General features: G+C 39.7%; 1 protein-coding gene across 1 annotated transcript in view; it reads right to left on the bottom strand.

Moving 5' to 3' along the window:
• Positions 1-464: 464 nt before the first annotated feature.
• Positions 465-22066, bottom strand: part of Polr1E (RNA polymerase I subunit E) — a 151064-nt gene continuing 129462 nt past the window's right edge. Inside the window, exons 6-8 of the mRNA XM_068388998.1 lie at positions 10783-11004; positions 7846-7968; positions 465-645 (exon numbers count right to left, since the gene is read on the bottom strand). Coding sequence (XP_068245099.1) covers positions 522-645; positions 7846-7968; positions 10783-11004 — 469 coding nt within the window. The 3' untranslated portion in view covers positions 465-521. The remainder of the gene's footprint in view (positions 646-7845; positions 7969-10782; positions 11005-22066) is intronic.

The following is a 22066-nucleotide window of genomic DNA, read 5'->3' as shown; positions in this document are numbered from 1 at the left end:
CTGTTATGATTTCACGGAGCGACACAGGTCGAGCCCAAAAAAGGGATTTTGACGAAGGAAAAATCTATTTCTGGGCGAGGAACCTGTGTCGCCCAGTGAACCCACCCTTTCCCTTTTTTCCCTCACCCTGGTTGGTCCAAGCTTCGGGTGCTGGGAGGAATGAGGATGGGGGTGGGAAGATGTAGGGGTAGAGAGGGGGGGTATGTTGATGAAGGAGAGGTCTAATTGGTGAGGGATTTATGGTCGTGGTTCAATCACGCCCCAGTTTTCTATACTTGCACTCAAAGAGTGAGCGAGCTAGGTTTATTCCTGGCATTCCATGGATCTCTTTTTCTCTGGTATATTCAGCAATAACTATGCCTTAGAAATGGTGCTAGAGGAGCATTTCACTGGGCGACACAGATTCGTCGCCCAGAAATAGATTTTTCCTTCGTCAAAATCCCTTTATTAATGAAAATAGTTCACAAAACTTCATTTTTATTGATAAACAATAGAATCTTAACATGGTGATACTGACAAGCTCATCGTATACTCTTAGCCATTCTCTTGTAAGATTTTGCAATTTTGGTCAATGGGAATCTAAGCTTAAAAGAGAAATTTTCACCGACGTATGATGCTCCAATAGCCTTCATCAGAAGGTGAAGCCTGTGAAATTAAAAAGAAAATTAATAATCTGTTCGAAAATTCATCAAATAATTTCTATATACTGTACTTGACTTCTGAATTTTCAGTTATGATGAGGGTCCTAAATAAAAATAATAACAATGGTAGAAATGTCAAGGATCCTAAATAATGTACAGCAATAAAATATTTACACCCAAAAAAAGTTTCTCATGCTTAAATTTATCAAAATATCAAAGATTGAATTGAAACTGGGTATAGCAAAATGAAATTCAATTGAATTTATAAAAATAAATTCCAGAATCCTTATATAATTAATATGATCTCAAAATAATTCTATATATAAAGGCTTCCTATATAATTCAAAGAAAAGTAATATTCAGAATTTATAATACAGAGATTGACTGATGTATTAATTTATCCAACTGGCATCCCACCATTACAGATAATTGATACTGAAAAAAATCCTTGATTACTAGACAAATCACATATTAAATTTTGCCAAATTCATCTCATATAGACCATATAAACCTATTAATAATTTTTTTCTGACCAACCATATCTATAAATACCTTTGTATGATCAAACATTCTGATAAAGACTGTATACTGTAGTTAAAATTAACATACTAAAACGGAATGGTGTTATGACCTCAAAAGTCATCAACACTAATATCATTGTCTATAATAGAGAAAATTGTAATTAAAATAATAAAATTTATTATCTGAATACTTACCTAATAAATATTATGTTAACCAATTAAAGCCACTGGCTTCACAACCTCTACTCTCACTCTAAGCTCCCCTTCCCTGTGTTGCCCAATAGACTTAATAGGTGGCACCACTCGGCGAACAAACAGCCAACCATTACATCCCAATACTTTCATTTAATTGGAGTTGTTACAGTCTTATACAACAGCTAAAAAACTCTCATCACTGAAAGTTGGAATGAGGGAGTGAGAAAATTGAATGATTACAAGGTATTTAAATACATTTTATTATTAGGAAGCTTGGCTGATTAGTGAAAGAATTTGGAAGGGTATGTAAGAGAAGGAAGTTGTTAGTTAATGTGGGAAAGAGTAAGGTTATGAGATGTACGAGAATGGAGAGTTACAAGAGGAGGTGGATCAGTTTAAGGACTTGGGGTCTGTTATTTCAACAAATGGTGGAGTGGAAGCAGATGTACGTCAGCGAGTGAATGAAGGATCCAAACAGTTGGGGGCAGTGAAGGGGGTGGTAAAGAATAGAGGGTTGGGCATGAATGTAAAGAGAGTTCTGTATGAGAAAGTGATTGTACCAACTGTGATGTATGGATCGGAGTTGTGGGGAATGAAATTGACGGAGAGACAGAAATTGAATGTGTTTGAGATGAAGTGTCTGAGGAGTATGGCTGGTGTATCTCGAGTAGATAGGGTTAAGAACGAAGTAGTGAAGGTGAGAACGGGTGTAAGAAACGAGTTAGCAGCTCGAGTGGATATGAATGTGTTGAGGTGGTTTGGCCATGTTGAGAGAATGGAAAATGGCTGTCTGCTACAGAAGGTGATGAATGCAAGAGTTGATGGGAGAAGTACAAGTGGAAGGCATAAGTTTGGGTGGGTGGATGGAGTGAAGAAAACTCTTGGTGATTGGAGGATAGATGTGAGAGAGGCAAGAGAGCGTGCTAGAAATAGGAATGAATGGCTGCGGAGGTAGCAGCAGTAGGTGATTCAACATTAGGAAGCTTTATCTGTGGTGGATAATGGGGGAGGGTGGGCTGTGGCACCCTAGCAGTACCAGCCGAACTCGGTTGAGTCCCTCGTCAGGTAGGGAGGAGCGTAGAGAGGAAAGGTCCCCCTTTTTTTTTCATTTGTTTGATGTCAGCTACTCCCCAAAATTAGGGGTAGTGCCTTGGAATATGTATGTATGATGATTATGTTTACTGTATTTAGATGCATTTTACCTGGTAGTCATTATGATAACTCCCACACCTCATTGGATGCAGGTATATGATGGAGAGAGATAAAACAACTCATTTTAAAATCTAAGTAAAATCAAACCAACCTGAAACATCTTATCTTATACTGTACATTCTATTGATGTTCTACATTTGTCTAAAATAAGAAATGCTAAGTAAATGTTCTAGGCTTTACCTTCTACAAAACAAAATATGACAAATTCGTAGATAATTTGTATTTTTCCTAACTATACAAACCTTCATCTCTAGAAGATTTATATAGAGGCACTTTTCTGATTCTGACCACAGGCCTGAGGTCCTGTGGTGCAGAACGTGGGCCCCCCACCATTTCTTTGAGGCGTTCGAAAACAGCCTCAAATCCAGGGGGAGGACGAGAAGATCCACTCCTCTTCGTAGGTTCTCGTCTGTCACCCACCACTGGAGGTCTGTCCGTTCCGCAGGTCCCATAGGGATCATGACGTCCGGGGAATCGTAACCTTGATTCCACCGGGACTTGAGTCGCCACTGGAGGGATCTCATCCTGAAGCAACCGTTGGGAACTAGACGCGCCAAAGATGAGAGGTGACCGAAGAGACATCACCACGATTGGGCTGGAAGTTCTTCTCGTCTGAGGAAAGGGCTTGCGACCCCCCTCAGCCTTGCTATCCTGTCGTCTGATGGGAAGGCTTTGTGAAGATTGTGTCTATGATCATGCCTAGGTATACCAGTCTTTGAGTGGGAAGCAGAGAGGACTTCTCGAGATTTACCATGATCCCCAGATCCTGGCAAAGTCCCAGAATTTTGTCTCGGTGTTGAAGAAGGGATGACTCCGAGTCCGCTAGGATCAGCCAGTCGTCCAGATAACGGGGGAGACGGATGCCGATCCTGTGTCCCCACGACGATATTAGGGTGAACACTCTGGTGAAAACCTGTGGTGCTGTGGAGAGACCGAAACACAGCACCTTGAACCGGTAAACCTTGTTGTCTAGGCTGAATCTTAAGTACTTCCTTGAAGACGGATGGACTGGGATCTGGAAGTACGCGTTCTTCAGATCCAGTGTACACATGAAGTCTTGCGGTCACACTGCAAGTCTGACCGTGTCTGCGGTCTCCATGCTGAACGTAGTTTGCTTGATAAACTTGTTCAAAACCGAGAGGTCGATGACTGGTCTCCAGCCTCCAGACGCCTTCTTTACAAGAAAGAGTCGACTGAAGAAGCCTGGAGACCCATCGAGGACCTCTTGGAGAGCGCCCTTCTTCAACATGGTCTGGACTTCTGCCCAAAGAGCTTGCCCCCTTGCTGATCCCATAGCAAGGGAGCTCAACGACACTGGATTCGTAACTGACATACAAACCACGCTATTTAATAGGGGTGACTCACCCATTAGGAAGGGTGAAAAGTCCCGGCCAGTACTGGCTCTTGGCTTTGCCCGGGGACTCAATATTTGAGTGTGTCAGCACTCAACAATAAGGAGTCCCTTCACCTCGCTAGAACCTTGCTACGCAAGGACTGAGCCCTATGTAAGCTGTGTGTAAAGTGTGACTCATCCTAGGAAGTTGACCTGTAATCCTTTAGATGGAAACTTTAGGCTAGGACGCTCCCAATACCACCTAGTCAGGGTATGGGGACGTGACAGTATTAGCTTAATACTAGGAACACAAGGAAACATGGTTTACCTGCAGTGGTTTGAGGTCAGCTGTGCAGAGAACCCAGGATGCTGCTTTCCCAAAGAGAGGGGAAGATGAAGAAAAGAATAAGGGCCAGACAAACCTTTTCATTCACACAGACTAAGACCGATCCCTGGGAGGAGTTACCAAAAGGGGCGGGGGGGGGGGGGGGATGTGGCAATGGAGACCTTGCCGCGCGTTGTCCTGCAGCCTCGCGTGTGGGAGGGTATTGGCGATCGCGCTGGGGAGAGCGCTGGTGCTCGCGCAATGGGAAATACCCGGGGTCACCCACGCAAGGGTTATGGCGAGGGTGCGCAGGCGAGCGATGGCGCGTAGGAGCGCGTGCCGGAGACTCGAGGGTGCGCAGAAGGTAGTTTGCGCACGAGGGTGAATTTTCGCGCGCAGGATCAGAATGAAGAGCCCATGCGGGCGATGATACCATTGGGCAGGAGAGACATCTCTTGTGCGCGGGTGCGCATGTGTGCACACATCAGGCTGGGGAGATGAGTGTGGGCGCGCATCTTCGTGGGCGCGTATGGGTGACTGCGCGCGAATGCGTGCTGGCGATGGATGGCGCAATGGTGAGCGCTGACGAGCAGGAGAAGCATTAAACTTCCCTACTGCGCCCAGACCGGAAGATCGTGGGCGCGCAGGAGATCGTTGGCGCGCGGGAGAACAATGGCGCGCATCGCGCGCAGAAGGTTGAAGGCGCGCAGTGACGCGCTGGCGATCAGGGGAGCGCTGGCGCGCAGGTGAGCGCTGGCGTGCTTTAGCAGGAAAATCAGGCAACAGTGAGTGCTGAAGTGCAGGTGAGCGCTGACGTACTTTATCAGGATCGTCGGCAGCAGGTGCACGCTGGCGCGTAAGGGATGTTTGCGCCAATTTGCACTTACGCCTTTGTTGCCCCGAAGGGACCGTTGCCTGTTTCACAAAAACAGGATGGGTAGGCACCCACAGCGCATCAGCAGCCAGGAACGGCGACGGCAGGTCAGCAGGTCTGGCGCCTCCTCACACCCTTGTGAGGTGAAGGAAGACCTCTCCGGCGAAGAGGAAGGCGAGCATTACGCCGTATGCGGCCTCTGGGGGCCGTAGGGTCAGCAGTCCTCCGAAGAGGAGTCTCTGTGAGTGAACTCCCCCGAGGGGGAGAATCACCGGCAGGAGAGACTGTTGGACTTAGTTCCTCCCTCGAAGGTTGAGCAGAGGGAGAAACTAAGCCTTCAGCTACAGCAGGATGAGCAGTTGCAGAGGTCGAAGATACCGCATCGGAAGCCTCTGCCACCACAACGTCGACGATAGACAGAGGATCAACCCCTGCCAAAGTCGGCGATTGCTTGACAGCGGCACCCAACTGGATCATGTCAAACAAGGCTTCCTTGGAGGGCGAACCCTCGAGCCCCATGGAAGACCAAAGCTGGAATAAATCATTAGTGTTTACATTAATATTTAATTCCTCCCCGGGGGAGGAGGAGGAGCTGCCTCGCTATGGGAGGCAATGCCCTCTCCGGAACCCCGAGGTCGAGAAACAGAACTACAGCCTACGCTACCCCTCGACGGCCTCTCGGAAGAAACTGATCGAGCGGGCGCTTCGGAGGAGGTTTGGGTAACGGAACAAGAGTCCTTGGGATTTTCTCCTTTCAAAGAAACCTTCGAAGGAGAAATATCCCGCCTGGACTTCTTCTTCCGTCGCCGAGAAAACCTCTCCCACTGGGAGGTAGACCACTCCCTACACTCACCACACTTATTAGTTCTATCACACCGTTGGCCCCTACAATAAGGACAAAGGGTGTGAGGGTCCGTCTCGACAGCCGACATAAATGTACCACAAGGGCGGTTGGGTGGTAGGACACTTGCGCATAATAGCAGAGGCCAACTTCACAAACACACTTGTAGAAGAGAAAGCAAAAAGGCATTAATGGCTGTCAGAGAGGTGAGGGTGAGAGCGGACACGTCCGACTACCACCTGAGCCGAGAACAAAGTGAGCTCAAGCACAGGTGTATGTGAGGGGGGGTAGCAAGCTACCCTCCCTACCCCCTAACTAGCAGTGGGGTAGTAAACCCTCGTTAAAATTCTAATGGCTCGTCATTTCAGCTACGCCGAAAGTAATAACCCCTATTAAATAGTGTGGTTTGTATGTCAGTTACGGAATAAACCTTCCTTTTATAATTTATCAAACATACAAAATCACCATTACATGTAGTTTTTTACCTTTCTTATTTGTATGGTAACTTTAAAAAAGTATCTGTATCAGTGTAAGATTTTGGGTTCACTAATCACAATGGGTGGAAAATACCTGTATCACAGCACAAAATTTTGGGTTCACTAATCACTATAGTTGGTAACACATCGACAAAATTATCACATCGCAGAAAATGGCCGTCATCCTTAGGCATCAGAATTTTAAGAAACTCTGATAAGGGAGGCTCTAAAAAAGAAAGATTCGAATTCAGAATGGAAGGCATATGTTTCTTGCTCTTAGCAGAGGAAGAAGCAGAAGGGGAACGATCCCTCTTAGACTTCTTCCGACGACCATTGTATTTCTCCCATTGAGAGGGCAAGCAATCCTTGCAACAATCACAGTAGAGGAAAAGGAACATCACATTACATGACACTCAGTTCATGAGGGTGCCTCTAGGACTACTTCCAAGACCTGGGCAGGTTCTCATGTAAACTTGAGATACACTCATAATACCAAATGCACTGTAAAAGAATAAGAACAAAGCACAAATCAAAGCATAACATAGAGAGCGCTTGAAGCATATGTCTGACTGGAACACGACCAGGAAAAAAGTGATGCTAGTCCCACTGACTCATCCGCTCCTACCTTGCATGGGTGGGATACTGGCAACCATACAATGTTACCAGAATCCCATGATTTAATAAATTCTGTTCATACCCAAATAGCATCGAAGACAACCCCCATTTAAATAATGAGGGTTTGCACTTTGTGTGAGAACCAAGTTAAATCAGAATCACAAATGAAATACTCAGTTCATTTTGAAGGTGATTCAAAATGACATGGGTTTGTATTCACCATGGGAACAAAGTTAAATTAAAACCACAAAAGAAACACACACTTCATTGTGTAATTGATTCAAAATAACCACTACTGCAGATAGTTAACAAGTGATTTACAATGTGTCTATGTAAACACCTTATAATCTATTTCAGTTTTACTTTCAACTCTAAAACCAGTGTTCAAGAAAGGATATATTACTTCAAGTTTCAACACTCGTAAAATAAATATCCCTAGTTCCAAGAATCTTTTGGAAACACTTGGAGCTGATAACATAGGATAAACAGCGCTGTTCATGTGATGTTACATGAATGATTGAGTTGTAATTAGTCCCCAGATGCCCTCTCTTGAAAGGAAGGAGAAATTTTTAGATTCATGAGGTATAGTTACTGTTGGGTTAGTTTCAGCTACTAAGCAATATGAACATAAGGGGAGGTTCATAGGAATAGCAGTGATTACAAAGAATGCATGATATAAAACATGAATGGTGAATACTATATAAAAAAAAGTAAAACAAAACTTTATCTTGAGTTATCTCAAGCTTGTGACAGCTGGCACACTATAAAGCATAACACTTACAGTGAAAGATTATATTGCAAAATAAACTTACTTTTTTATATCGATGTGTAATGACTCCACAAGTATATTTGCAGTAACTTCAAACTTGCAACCAATAAGGGCCAAGACAATGATCAGACACAGAACTCTATCTTTGTCCTCTGTAGTCATGGCTCTTCAGGATGATGAAATGATAGAAAATTATTATTTATGGTACAGTAGCTAAAAATAGACAACAAAACAGTAAGTACTGAACATAAACAACTTGAATACTTTACAAAATAAAAATGGAGTTCAAAATCAAAGCTGTAAGGTACTTGATATACAGTATATTTGAGTAATGTGGAAGAACTAAAACACAATTTAAATACAGTAATAACGTTCATTATTTAAATACTTAACTGGAAGTCATTATGCTTTAACCATTGAAGCCATCAGTTTCCCATCCTTCAACTAAAAATATTTTCTACTCTAATCTCTCCCTTTTTCCCCTCCCCTGTGATGCCCAGTAGACTCGATAGGTGGCATCAATGTTCCAACAAAAAAAAATCACAAATTTTTAATGTCATTTGTATTTTTCATAGCCATAAAAACATGAGGCATTTAATTGGGGAAATTATTTCTATGCAAGATGGACACAATTGTTAAAAGTTGGGTAAAAGTGGTTATCCAGATGGTGAAGGTCCAGAGGAAGGAGCCCTGGCCCCTTTCCAGCCAGAGAGCCTTTACTTTTGACCTTTCTGCTCAGAAATGAGAGGGGTGATTGAGGAGGGAAGTTGGATTAAACAACTTTTAATTAGGGAGACTCATTGCTTGATGAGTTGGAAGTCCCCTTATAATCTAACTGGGTGGTTTATTTTCTTCGCAAGAAGCCATTGCCACTTGATCTGTACAGAAGCAAAGTGGTGACCCCAGTAACTTCCTACCTGCCTTTCATAGGGATGAAAGGCTGATAGGGCTTGGCCTGTACATGTAAGCATGTACCCGATCAAAATAGATATCCTTTCCCCACAGGGGATGTCAATTTGGAAAAATATACCTGAATGATGATCAGTGGGTTGGCATAAAATCCACCATTACCCCTCAATAAAGGGGGCCGGGAGAGATACTTCTTTGGATCTAATGAATGGAGCTCCGAAGTATAACTTACCAGCATCTGATCCAATCCACTTAACGTTCCAACTGCCTGGTTCTCGAGAGGGGGGACAAAAATGAAGAGGAGCCAGTCAAACTACCGTTCATTCCAGACTTACATCTACATGTTACCATACACAAGATGTAACCTTGTCTCACATGGGAGCTGGGCTGGTTACATAACTAATTAAGCAACCACCACACACACCTAGCACAAAGGTGTCATTGGACTTGTGTGTACTTTTGCAAGTAAAACACCGTAAAGGTGGTCTACCTTTTTCAGACTCTGTGCTTCAACACCTGACTCACTGAAAGATTTCTCCAGGTCCTAGCTGGAACCTTAACCCTCCTTTAATCTAAACATGCCTATTATAAGACTATAATATACAAAACAACACTTTCATAAACAAAATAGTTATGCAACCCTCATGTTTGTGAATATGCAAAATATTTAGTACATACTAGCATGGGAAAAAACAGAAATCTGAATAAAAATTTCCGATTCAAGAAGATTGCTCACAAAGTTACCACTGATAAGGCCAAGTTTATTTAAATATATTATCATTACTAGATAAACCTAGTTGGAAAAGCAGGATGCTACAAGCACAAGGGCTCCAACAGGGAAAATAGCCCAGTGAGGAAAGGAAATAAATAAACAGCACAGTATTTGAAAGTAATGAATAAAATATATAAAATATCTCAAGATCAGTATTAACATTTAAAATTGATTTGTCATATATAAACTATAAAGAAAGATGTATATCAACCTGTTCAACATAAAAACATTCACTGCAAGTTTGAACTTCGGAAGTTCCATCTATGCAACTGCCTGATTAGGAAGATCATTCCACAATCTGGTCACAGATGGAATAACACTTCTAAAATACTGCAGTGTTGAGTCTCATGATGGAAAAGGCAAGACTGTCAGAATTAACTGCATATCTAGTACTATGTAAAGGATGACACAGTCTGGGAAGATCTGAACGCAAAAAATTACGAAAACTCTTATGGAACATGCATAAAGCACTAAATGAATGATGGTGCTAAAGATTAACATCAAGATCAAAAATAAGAAATTTAATAGACTTGAAGTTTTTGTCCAACAAATTAAGATGAGAGTCAGCAGCTGAAGACCATACAGGATCTACTATGTTGAAGGTAAAACTGGAATGACTTATGAAATTGGGCTCTATAGCACTGTGCTGGGGCTCGTGAGGCCATTCAGCACCAAAGTGCAATTAAGGAAAGTCCCAGCTGTTGAAGGGCTGTGGCCACTAAGCTACCATCTCAAGTCATCTAGCAACAAATAGCTCAGTCCAGTAGTAAAATCATTAAAATGAACCAATATCTATATAAAAAAAAAAAAACATCCATACATACTGTCCATATCATTGCCTTCAATACCCTCAACTTTAGCTTTAAATGTTGTCATCACTCCACTATAGTAGATGGTTTGAGAGGTCCCTTTAGTAGATTTAACCCTCTTACATATTTCAACTGTTTCGTAAATCAAGATCATGCTCGTAACTTTCTATATCATAACATATGCATTAAGGTGACAACTAACATCCTAAAGCTAAAATAAATAGAATACAGACTTTTTATAAAGCACTGATTTTATGAAGAGTGCAAAATGCAAGAGATAGAACGGAAAATAAAAGCAGCACAATCTGAATGCACCTGTTTTATATCTAAACACTGAATAAGAACTGTAGAGTAGTTAGGAAGGAGTTGTGATATATTTTGTTAAATTAATAGCTAAACACCTCTCAAATGTGTATGATATACTGTACATTACTATATTACATAATGAAAATTACAAAAGTTAGACATAGCACAGATTCTGAACACTTACCTTCCTTTACCCTTTCCTTTTGTATATTGGTTAAGAATGTGTTGTTTGACTTCATGAGGGCAGCCCTCTAGAACTGTACGATTCCATAAATCTCGATTTCTCAAACGACAGAGCCTAATCAGATACTCGACATATAGGGCAACACAAACAAGTCTAACTTGATGCTCTTCATCAGCCTCAAGTTTAGCAATTGATAACATCACTCGAGTCAGCACAGCATACCTGTCACAAAATTTAAGAGATCACTTTTAAACATACAGTATACCAAATGCACAAGACTGCAACTAAAATCTTTAAAAACATAATCAATATGTTATACCTTTTATCGATATCTAAAGTACAAAAAAATTAAGCATGAGTTATTCTACAAAACTTTAACACAAAATGAAGTTCAAACTTGAATAAAATCAGTTATAATAAAGTATTTTTTCATTTAAATTCATTTCACTTTCTAATTTGACTTCAGAAAGCCCTTAATGATCCAGACTAAAGCAGATTCCTGTATTAATGAACAATCAGGGTGTTTGAAAGTTTTATTAAATGCTAGACTATTGACGCTAGTCTATGATATAATCATAGGACAAAAACATCTCTTGTATATTCCTTAAATGGCTGGGAAGGATTCGGGAAATTTTGTTAATCTTTTCTTTATCAGGAATCGTTTGCTGGTACTAAAGTATCACCCATCCAAAAGCCCTTGCCATGGAGCAGGTACACAAACAAGTGTGCTTCAGAGTACACCCAATTTCCCCCTACAGTTCTGGACCTCTAATATTTCAGTTTGAATGGTTTTGGAGCAGAACAAACTGTATTCGAGGCAATTGACACATCAGCTCTATGATTTGAGCACTGTCTATTGCTGGAATACTGTATATACATATAGTCTCTACCTCTCTAAAATAGATGATATAAATTTTGTATTTAGAAACAAGTGTAATATGAAATAGGTGAAAAAGTGTTATGATACATGGCAACCCTGCCTCTTCGTGTGGTGCCAATGAGGAAGGGTAGATAACGGTCAGTCCTGACTGCGTCATTTCTCAAGCAGCCACTATGAAGTTTGTTGTGACCTCTGAGACATTTGTAAAGGATGGCTGGATAGAGCTAGGGCCTCTAGTGGAGCCTTCTTGAGGGCTGTATTGACAAAAGAAGGCAGATATCTTGAATGATTTTTGTCAATGTCACAACCACATTTGTCAATGTCACAACCACATTTGTCAATGCAGCCACCCAATGGCTGTCTTTGAAAATCTTTTTACTAGTCTGTCTCAACAGTATAAATAATTTCTGAACTATTTGGCCTGAAATCAAACTACACTTTACATTTTAATTTTTTAAAATCTTTTGATCATTTAGATTGCATCACCTGACACTGTACATATATTTCACTATAGAGTTGGAGAATAATTATAGCCTAATCTTTTTGGATTGCTGTATATACAGATGTAATGACATAAAGTTTAGTGTACCTGTCTATAACAAGACTACAAATATCTCTGCATATGTGTATTTCAAATAAAACAAAAGTAATAGAATTAAGAAATCTGTATTCACCACTATGTTTTTAAGAGAATTATGAGTTTGCAGCCATGAAAATATTGATAATGAAATAAATGTGATTAAGACTTCTGTATATGTAAGAAATTAAGGTACCTTGAAATTGTATTAGACGACCAATAAAGAACAGAAAAAAACACTTGCTTTGGTAATAACAACAAAGAAAACTATAATACGAAAAACTTATTTATACTGCCATATAGTAATACAGTACTTTTAATGATATTCCCCATCTGTTAATTTTTTTTTCATTGTTAATGTAGTATTAAAGAGCATTAACATAATGAACACAGCCCTCATAAAGAATACTCCTGTAATTCAGGTGGAAATTTTAATATAAGTCAAACAGGTGAAGCTTGTGAAAAGAGATTTGAACAACAAAAGAAAAGTGTAATAGTATATGCTCAAAAGGACTGTGTAATGATTTTCCATGTTAGAGATCAAAAGTACACTATTAATTGGCCATGTGTATAAAAATTAATTCATAGTACTTTATACAAAAGATTCATTCACTTCAAATTTCTTAAAACAGACCTGACTTTACTGATATCTGCTTTATATCTTAAGAATTATTTACCTCATATAGTAAATGTCTGTGTGATATTAATCTTTCTGATCTACACTATCATATACGTGTATAATGGTACACACACATGTGAATATGCTGTGGTGTTGTGTGTGATTTTTATATTTATACATTGCTATGTAAAATATGTGCAAATAGGTATGGCATGTATGTATAGTAGGGTTCCAATTATGCGAGAATTTGGTTGATCCATGGCTTCGCATAAATGGAATATCGCACATTTCAAAATAAGAAAAATAATTCAATTAGGGCCAAAGCAAACGGTAACTTAACCCATTTAAACGTTTTTACTACCAATTTTTAATACTTTCTATGTAGTATACTGTATTTTTTTCTAATATTAAATCGTTCATATGAATCAATTTAACATCTAACATGCTTGAAAGTTTTAATAACTTGAAAAAGGTTAAAATTATACTCGGTATGGGTGTGAATACCGTATATTTCTGTGTATAAGATGGCCTAAAATTAGGACAAATAATGGTGAATTTAAGTCATATCTGTTGTATAAAATTATTAGTAATTTGCAAAACCATCAGTGTATAAACTAGCGTTTGCTGTATCATTTGGAATTGAAAATGGACTACATAAAGATGATTCTATATTATGCTTTTCCCAAACACACCAAAAAGCATGCCATACAAAATGAAAACCATTGTTTTGTTTAAGTTCATCTCTGATCATAACGAACAAATGAAAGCATTTTCACATCGGTGTTTAGGTTAGTTTTCGCAGTAACAGATATCTTAAGAAGTATTGTTAACTTGATGATTTTGTTATTGCTAATGTGGTTTTATTTACTTTTTCTTAGAACTTCAAAATAAATTAAATGAATGCGATTTTATATAATGTTTTTTCCTATACAAGCCACCTAAATCATTTCTGTTTGTTTACATTTCGTTGCTGGTCATAATGAAGAAATAAACCCATATACACATCCAATAACCAAAGTGATAACCAAAGAAATTAAAAGCTTTTAGTAAATATGTTATTATAAATATTTTACTCACAGTACCCATACAAATTCCTACACTCATCGCAAACCGGGAAAACCATTTTGTTAGCTTTAAATCAACAATAACAAACTGCCGCTGATGACAGTATGATAATTTACCATTATTCTAAACTGTTACGAAGGATAATTGTACATTCCATTCCAAAATACTTTTCCTAACTTCAGTTTGATTTTGTATCAACTTGTACCCACATCAATTATGGAATCACAACCAAAAAAAAAAAGAAAGAAGAAAGTACTAGACTAGGTTAAAATTAAAATTTATTGAACAATTGGGTTACTGCTATAATGTTCGATGTGACAGAGATGGTGCAAGATTGGAGAAAGTGAGGATGATTTGAATAATGATGGATTTCAATAAAAATTTAATATTATGCTAATCTAAATGTTATTACAAATTTAATTAACTCTCTGCTATAGCGTTTTATTATTATCGCATATACAGTACTTCAAAACCTGCCCAAATACCTTTATCGCACCCAGAGTGTTATAGAGCACCCTGGTTGGTCGAGAAATTCGAATAACGCGAGCTCCTTCAGTGAGTATTTAACTGAGACTTTGTAAAGAAACAAAGATTTAATTTGTTAAAAAGAGAGAGAGAGAGAGAGAGAGAGAGAGAGAGAGAGAGAGAGAGAGAGAGAGACTAATAATGATAGCTATAAATGTACTACAGTATATGAAAAATATGATAGCTTATAACACATTGGTGCTTATAAAATATTAACTATATCGATGTTTTAAATAGGTTAAAAAATGGTATAAACCGTACGTTCTTCGTATGTGCACATATATTCGAGAGCCGCAGCTAGACATCAGGTGATCTAATCACAACCAAAAGGAACACTAAAAGAAGTCAGTACTACTTGATTGGTAAAATACATTACACCCAAAATTTAAAACAAAAGTACATAGATGTTTTATTAAAGCCCAATTAACTATTTAAATAATCGTAACTTTCTAGAATGCAATAATGTTGTTTCCTAAAAATAATGGACAGCTGACGATATCGGATGCCGTGTTTTAAGTTATGATTGGAAAGGGATTTAAACAATGTATAATATTTTGTGTTGTATTTAATTAACACTTTTTAAGGAAACAAATATTTTGGTTTCTTCTCCTATATGTAAGTCTTGTATAGCATGAGAGAGAGAGAGAGAGAGAGAGAGAGAGAGAGAGAGAGAGAGAGAGAGTGTTACAAGGATTTTGGATGTCTCAGACTCTCTAGTCCATCCACATAGACTCCATTTGCTCTTGGGTAGAGTGATTTAGTTTGAGCATTTAGAGAGTTCTTATGATCTTGTCTAACTTATTTTTTAATTTGTTTACCATGTTACTGTTTACAACATCTTCTGGAAGTCTATTCTAAGTATTTGCCATTTTGTATGTAAAGAAATTGCCACATGAGTGGTGTTGTATCTTTTCAATTCCAGTAATCTGATTGTGAGTTACTATTACATATGCGCGTGACTTTACATTTCCCACAGCTGAAAGGCTTAACTTCTTATGCTCGGAAATTTCATGAACTGAAGGCTGTGGACCCATTGATTTATGTTTCCTGTCTACTTCTCTCTACTTCTTATTGTATTGGCTATTTCTCTGTTGAACCACTTAGGTTGTGGAGCTCCATTTGGTAAAATTTTCCAATTTAGCACTTTTTTCTTTATATACACTATCTCTTCAAAGAAGTCCTATTGTGCATCTATGCTCTTTGTTTCTTCATATTCTAAGTTTTATCCAGTTACTATACCTGTAGTCTAGCTTCTTTATAATTTTCATTTCTTTTAGATGAGGAATATTTATCTGAAATGAGAGAGAGAGAGAGAGAGAGAGAGAGAGAGAGAGAGAGAGAGAGAGAGACTTATATACTGGGTATCCTGCACTACACAAAAATAAATCTCTGTAAAGAAAATATCTACTGTTTAAAATATATGACTGAGAAAATATTGCCGAATCGTTACCAAAAGTTAGGCAATTCATTGCTGATAAACGAACCTAGCTTACGTGTAAAAACTTTGAAAACCCACAGAGAAAAGGGATTTTGACGAAGGAAAAATCTATTTCTGGGGAGAGACCTGTGGCGCCCGGTGAAAAGGGTCCTTCTAATATACCTTTTCTGATAAAACCTTCCAATTATACCAGAGAAAGATAAAAGCATGGAATGCAGAGGTTACAACCCTCGCGCGAGCACCTTGTGGGTGTCGTGTATAAAGCAAAGGCGCGTGAAATCCACTATTCACAGGTTGTCTTCCATTTAGTTAATTCCTTCGTCAAAGGGATGGGCCGATACAAAGGCCCTTGCCAACCCACCAGAGCCACGCCACCCACGCCCCGACGCGAGCGCCATCTGAACAACATCCTTCTTTTTGGACTGCGGCATTGTGGAATTTTGTTTTGGTGCTCTCGGCTATTTTCACACTCGTGGATTTATTTCGTCATGTCCGAAGCTCCATCTTCACCCATTCCAATGTTAAGTACCATAGTTTGTTTTGACAGCTTTTTGTAGTACCGGGCTTTTGTTTTATATTCAGTATAGAAGAATAAAAAACTTTTATACAGTAGACCCCCGGGATACGGCGTCCCCAGCTTACGTTTTTTTCACGTTATGGTGTGGAATATGATGTTTTTTCGTCCCCTTGTTACAACATTTTCCCCACCTTACGTCATCGAATTCCAAAATTCAAACTTGGCGGTTTTTTACGCGTACGACTGTGCGAGTCACTAGCCTACCACCACGCTCATATGTCACTGCATACATCACTATTATTACAAGACATCGTAGCAATACCCTGGAAGAGATGAAACTCCTTTTGTTGATAAGGATAAAGGACAAAGAGATTGTTGGCAATGATCATTTGTGAGAAAGGCCAGCGTGATGAACAGAAAGAAAGAAAAAAGTGAAGCAAAGAAAACTAAGATAGCATTAAAAAGCTCTTTTAAAGAAGTCCTCTCTCTATTTCTGTTTCTCTCTAAACATAGCATTAACATGTTCTTTAAATAAAATCTCTCTCTCTCTCTCTCTCTCTCTCTCTCTCTCTTGTTCTTCGCTGATAGAGTGTTAGAGACGTCTATTATTTTTTTTTCCAAGAGAGAGAGAGAGAGAGATTAAACAAAAATGTGTTTAGAGTACGTACATATGATTTTTAACAGCGTCAACGAGTTGAAAGACAATTAAATGTAACCAAGTAAGTAATATCAGCGAATCTGAATTCCTTTATTAACTAAAACAAACATTGATACATACACACTCGTGTGCATATGCACAAACACACACACATAGGTGTAGGAATTTCTACGCAGTAGGAGACAGACGGTCGGGGAGGAGGTAGAGATTGGTGACTGCGATAATGTACCGTAACTCAGTGATGAAAATTAAAAATCAAAAGAAAAAAATAGTAGATAATATGAAATATAAAAATAATAAAAAAATAAATAAGCTAAGTTAGATTAAAGTTTCCGTAGTGTAAGTTACGGTACGTTTCGCTGTCACCATCTCTACCTCCTCGCCGATCGTGTCTCCTCCTGCGTAGGAATTCCTACATCTGTGTGTGTGTGTTTGTGCATATGCACACGAGTGTATTTGTATATACTGTATATTTGTTTTAGTTAATAAAGGAATTCAGATTTGCTGATATTGCTCTTTTAGTTACATTTAATTGTCTTTCAACTCGTTGGCGCTGTTAAAAATCATATGTACACAACACATTTTTGTTTAATCTCTCTATCTCTCTCTCTCTCTCTCAGAAAAAATTAATAGACGTCTCTAACACTAACAGTGAAGAACAAGAGAGAGAGAGAGAGAGAGAGAGAGAGAGAGAGAGAGAAAGAGAATTTATTTAAAGAACATGTTAATGCTTTGTTTGAACAGGTCGTCTTATGGAGTGTGTTAATGACAAGTGTATGAGTCATTTTAGAAATATGTTGAGGAATTGTCAGAAACAGGCTTTTTTGGATAGATATTTCTCCAAAAGAGAAGTGTCAGAAAGCAAAGATGATATAAGTGATTCTATTTAAAAAAAAAAAAAAAAAAAAAAAAAAATGAGTAATTTTTTAAGTTCTAAAAAAAATCATAAAAAAAATTTCAAAAGACAAAAATAAAAAAAAGCATTATTTAATTTTAAGTGTTTACAGTTATAGTAAGAAAGGGATTTTGACGAAGGAAAAATCTATTTCTGGGCGAGAGACCTGTGCCGCTCCGTGAAATCCTCCTTTTGCATCATTTCTAAGGTATATAACTGCTATGAATTACCAGAGAAAAAAGTTGCATAGGAATGCCAGGGTTGAACCCAGCTCGCTCACCTATATAATGTGTCGGTATAATACTGGGGCGTGATAAATCACAACCAGAGGTCTCGTGCATTTAGATATCTCCTCTTCAATATCCCCGTTACAGCGAGGTGCCGTTCAACACCCACCACTGAATGCTACTACCACCATCTCAACCCACTCCAACTACGTCACTCCTCATAGCACCCAAGTTTGGGCCCATTCTGGGAGGGAAGTAGAGGGTGGGTTCACTGGGCGGCACAGGTATCTCGCCCAGAAATAGATTTTTCCTTCGTCAAAATCCCTTTTCTGGGCTCCACCTGTGCCGCTCCGTAAAATAGTACAAGAAAAATGGTCCCAAAACTTGGAACTAAAACGTAAATAGGAAATACTAAGAAATCCAGTGAATGAACAATTCCTTATCATAAGGATAGATGGGTAAGTTAACAAATTGCAGCAAAAATTCCAACTATGGAAGGACAAAGAAAATGCAATGTAAAATAATAAACTGTAAGATCAAATGATAATTTACAATCCTGAGTGTAAATACAAACAAAGATCAACTCGTGGGAGATTAAGGCTATTTACAGACATGATAAAATAAAAATGCACCATAAGGGTGCAGCTCAGGTAAAAAACAAAACCAAAACTAAAGTAGAGACAATAAGTAAGGCAGGTAGAAGGAAGGAGGATAGAGCAAGATATTGTGATTATGAATCATTACTTTCAGGAGGAACCACATTCTCTGCTGCCACTGTAGCAAATTTTAGGGCTTCCAAAGGTTTTAAATAGTGGCGTTTAAAAACTTTAGGAGACTTCCAGCCTGTATATTTCGTAAGTTCATCAAAATTCATGTGGTGAAAGTAATTAATAGATGTAGCTACGGCTCGTATATCATGAACGTGAGGGAATGATTCAGGGTTAGCCTGTTTAATGAAATATAGAATCTGCTGTCTGATTCCTTTCAGGGTGATGGTTCCTCCATTTTCTCTAATGAATAAGGGCCCTGAGGACTTAAATGGAAGTTCTATCTAAATAGGCTTTCAGAGTGTTAACTGGACATAAAGATGGATCCTGAGGAAGTGGAACAATCTTCCAGGGGGACCATCTGTTCTGGGGGTCCTCATTTTTGGCTAAGAACCTTTTGTCAGGGGAAAGTAGGACTTCCCCTGACGAGAGAAATTCAATATGACCTGGATCTCTAGTCAAGGCTGAAAGTTCTGATATTCTGGTGCCAAAAGCTAGGCTCATTAGGAACAAGGTTTTCCTTAATAATGGAATGTAATTACAAGACTTGTTAAGAGTGTCAGAAGCCAACTTAAGTACATCATTCAGAAACCAGGAAACTGAGCTAGGGCGAGTTGATGGTTTCAGTCTGGCGCAGGCTCTCGGGATTGATGAGAAGTATGAATCTGTAAGGTCAATATTAAAACCAATTTGGAAAATCTTTTTCAAGGCTGATTTAATTGTAGTAATAGTACTGGCCGCTAGGCCTGATTCAAATAGAATTCTAAAGAAGGTTACTGTCAGATTCATAGTCATCATCTCAACCTTTGAGTCCCTTAAAAACTTTGCGAGTTTCTTAACAGCCGAATCATACTGTCGAAGGGTGGATTCCCTTTTATCCGATTCTAAAAATAGGGTATTTTGAGGATCAATATCTGCACCTCTCTGAGCTGCAAATTTCATAAAGTCCATAAAGTTAGGGTACTCTGAATTTTTGAGGAAGCTAACACATTGCGAGTTTGTACTACTTGTGTTAGTATTGGATTGGGTATCTGTCGAGGGTGGAGGCCCAGTTCCACCAGCAGGGGAAACCAATTGATCTTGGGCCAGTTGGGGGCTACTAGAGCGACCTGGCCTTTGAAAGTTCTGAGTTTGTCTAACACTTTCATCAACAGATTTATTGGTGGGAATAAGTAAATTCTCTCCCAAGTGTTCCAGTCCAATGACATTGCGTCTGTGGCGTAAGCCCGAGGGTCCAGGTTGGGGGCTACGTAACACTCTAGTTTGTGGTTGGACTCTGATGCAAACAGGTCTATCTGGAGACCCGGAACCTGAGATAGAATCCATTTGAATGATTTTAGGTCCAGTGACCACTCCGACTCCAGCGGAGTTGTCCTCGAAAGTGCGTCCGCCACTACATTTCGTATTCCCGCTAGATGGACTGCTGACAGATGCCAATAGTTCGATGCTGCCATGGAAAATATTGCTAACATCACATGGTTTATGTGGCCTGACTTGGAGCCCCCTCTGTTTATGCAGTGGACTATGACTTCGCTGTCTAGAACCAATCTGATATGTTGGTTCTTGGCTGGAGCCAGTCGTTTTAGGGTTAAGAATACCGCCATGGCCTCTAAGACATTGACATGAAGTTGGCGGAATACTGTCAACCATAGTCCTTGGACTTTCCTGTACTGGGAGTATCCCCCACAGCCTGTTAAGGGGGTGTCTGTGTGAATGACGAGTTTTGGAGGCGCATATTGTTAAAGAACGGATTTTGCCAGATTTTTTACCCTTGTCCATGGCTGAAGTCTTTTCCTCAGAATTGGCGAAAGTCGAGCTCTTTTGTCTCAATATTTCTCGTTTGCCCTGGAGCGCCATACTCGGTTTATATCTTTCCGTCTGGCCTTCAGTACAATATCTGTTACCGAGGCAAACTGCAGGGCACCCAGGATTCTCTCTTGATTTCTCCTGGACGTCAATTTGTCCTTGAGAAAATGTTTTGTGTTCTTCGCTATTTCTGTCCTCTTGGCTGTTGGGAGAACGTAGATCCCATTGTAATCCCAGCCATTGAAACTTGGTCTCCGGGACTAGGCGAGATTTCTCGAAGTTGATCTGGAACCCCAACTTTTGTAGGAATTTTATCACTCTGTTTGTTGCTGTGAGGCAGTTCTCGACGCTGTTTGACCAAATGAGCCAGTCGTCTTGGTAAGCTACTATTTGAATTCCTTGGGTTCGCAATTCTTGGATTACTATCTCTGCCAGTCCTGGGTGCTATGTCGAGTCCGAATGGCATTACTTTGAATGCATAAGCTTGGTTGCCTAGTTTGAAGCCTAGAAATGGACGAAAATACCTTGCTATCGGAACGTGATAGTAAGCATCTGTAAGATCTATAGAGGTGGTGACGGCCCCACGGGGAAGTAAGGTCCGCACCTGAGAGACGGTTAGCATGTGGAACTTGTCGCATCGAATGTAAGAATTCAGATGAGACAGGTCCAAGATTACTCTTCGCTTGTCTGAGTCTTTCTTTGGCACGCTAAACAAGCGACCTTGAAATTTCAAGTGATTTACCTCTTTGATTGCGTTCTTTTGTAATAGATCGTCTGCATATAAGGCTAGCTCCTTCGTTGGAAGTTGATGGAAACTGGTTGGTGGAGGGGGCCCTTCTATCCAACTCCACCCCAGACCTTTGGAAATTATGCTGAAAGCCCAATTGCTGAACGTCCAACGGTTTCGAAAGATGTAGAGTCTTCCCCCTACCCGAGGATTGTCAATGGTTCGCTGCGGATTTACCTCCTCGGCCTCGAGAATAGGTCCTTCCACTACCTCTGTTGCGAAAAGTTCTTCTCGCACCAGAGCCTCTGGCGCGTTGGTAACCCTGGAACGCACCCTGGGTCTCATAGTTGGGGTTAAAGGCAGGGGAAGTAGCATAAGAAGTAGTTGCTACCTGGGACTGAGGAACCAACACATATTGCTGTTGGGGTTGTCCTTTTGAAGTGGAGGATTGACTCCCCTGCGTTACCGGGATGGTCTGAACTAATTGTAGTGACTGCTGGTTTTGGGAGGATTGGAAAGGTCTCAGCCTCTTCCTACCTCGAGATTGGTTGCTGGCTGGTTTGAACTTGAGTTTGGGGACTAG

The sequence above is a fragment of the Palaemon carinicauda genome, chromosome 1, assembly GCF_036898095.1.
Source record: "Palaemon carinicauda isolate YSFRI2023 chromosome 1, ASM3689809v2, whole genome shotgun sequence".
NCBI classification, from domain to species: Eukaryota; Metazoa; Arthropoda; class Malacostraca; order Decapoda; family Palaemonidae; genus Palaemon; species Palaemon carinicauda.
The sequence above is the reverse complement of the archived record's forward strand: the minus strand, read 5'-3'. Positions and strand labels throughout refer to the sequence as shown.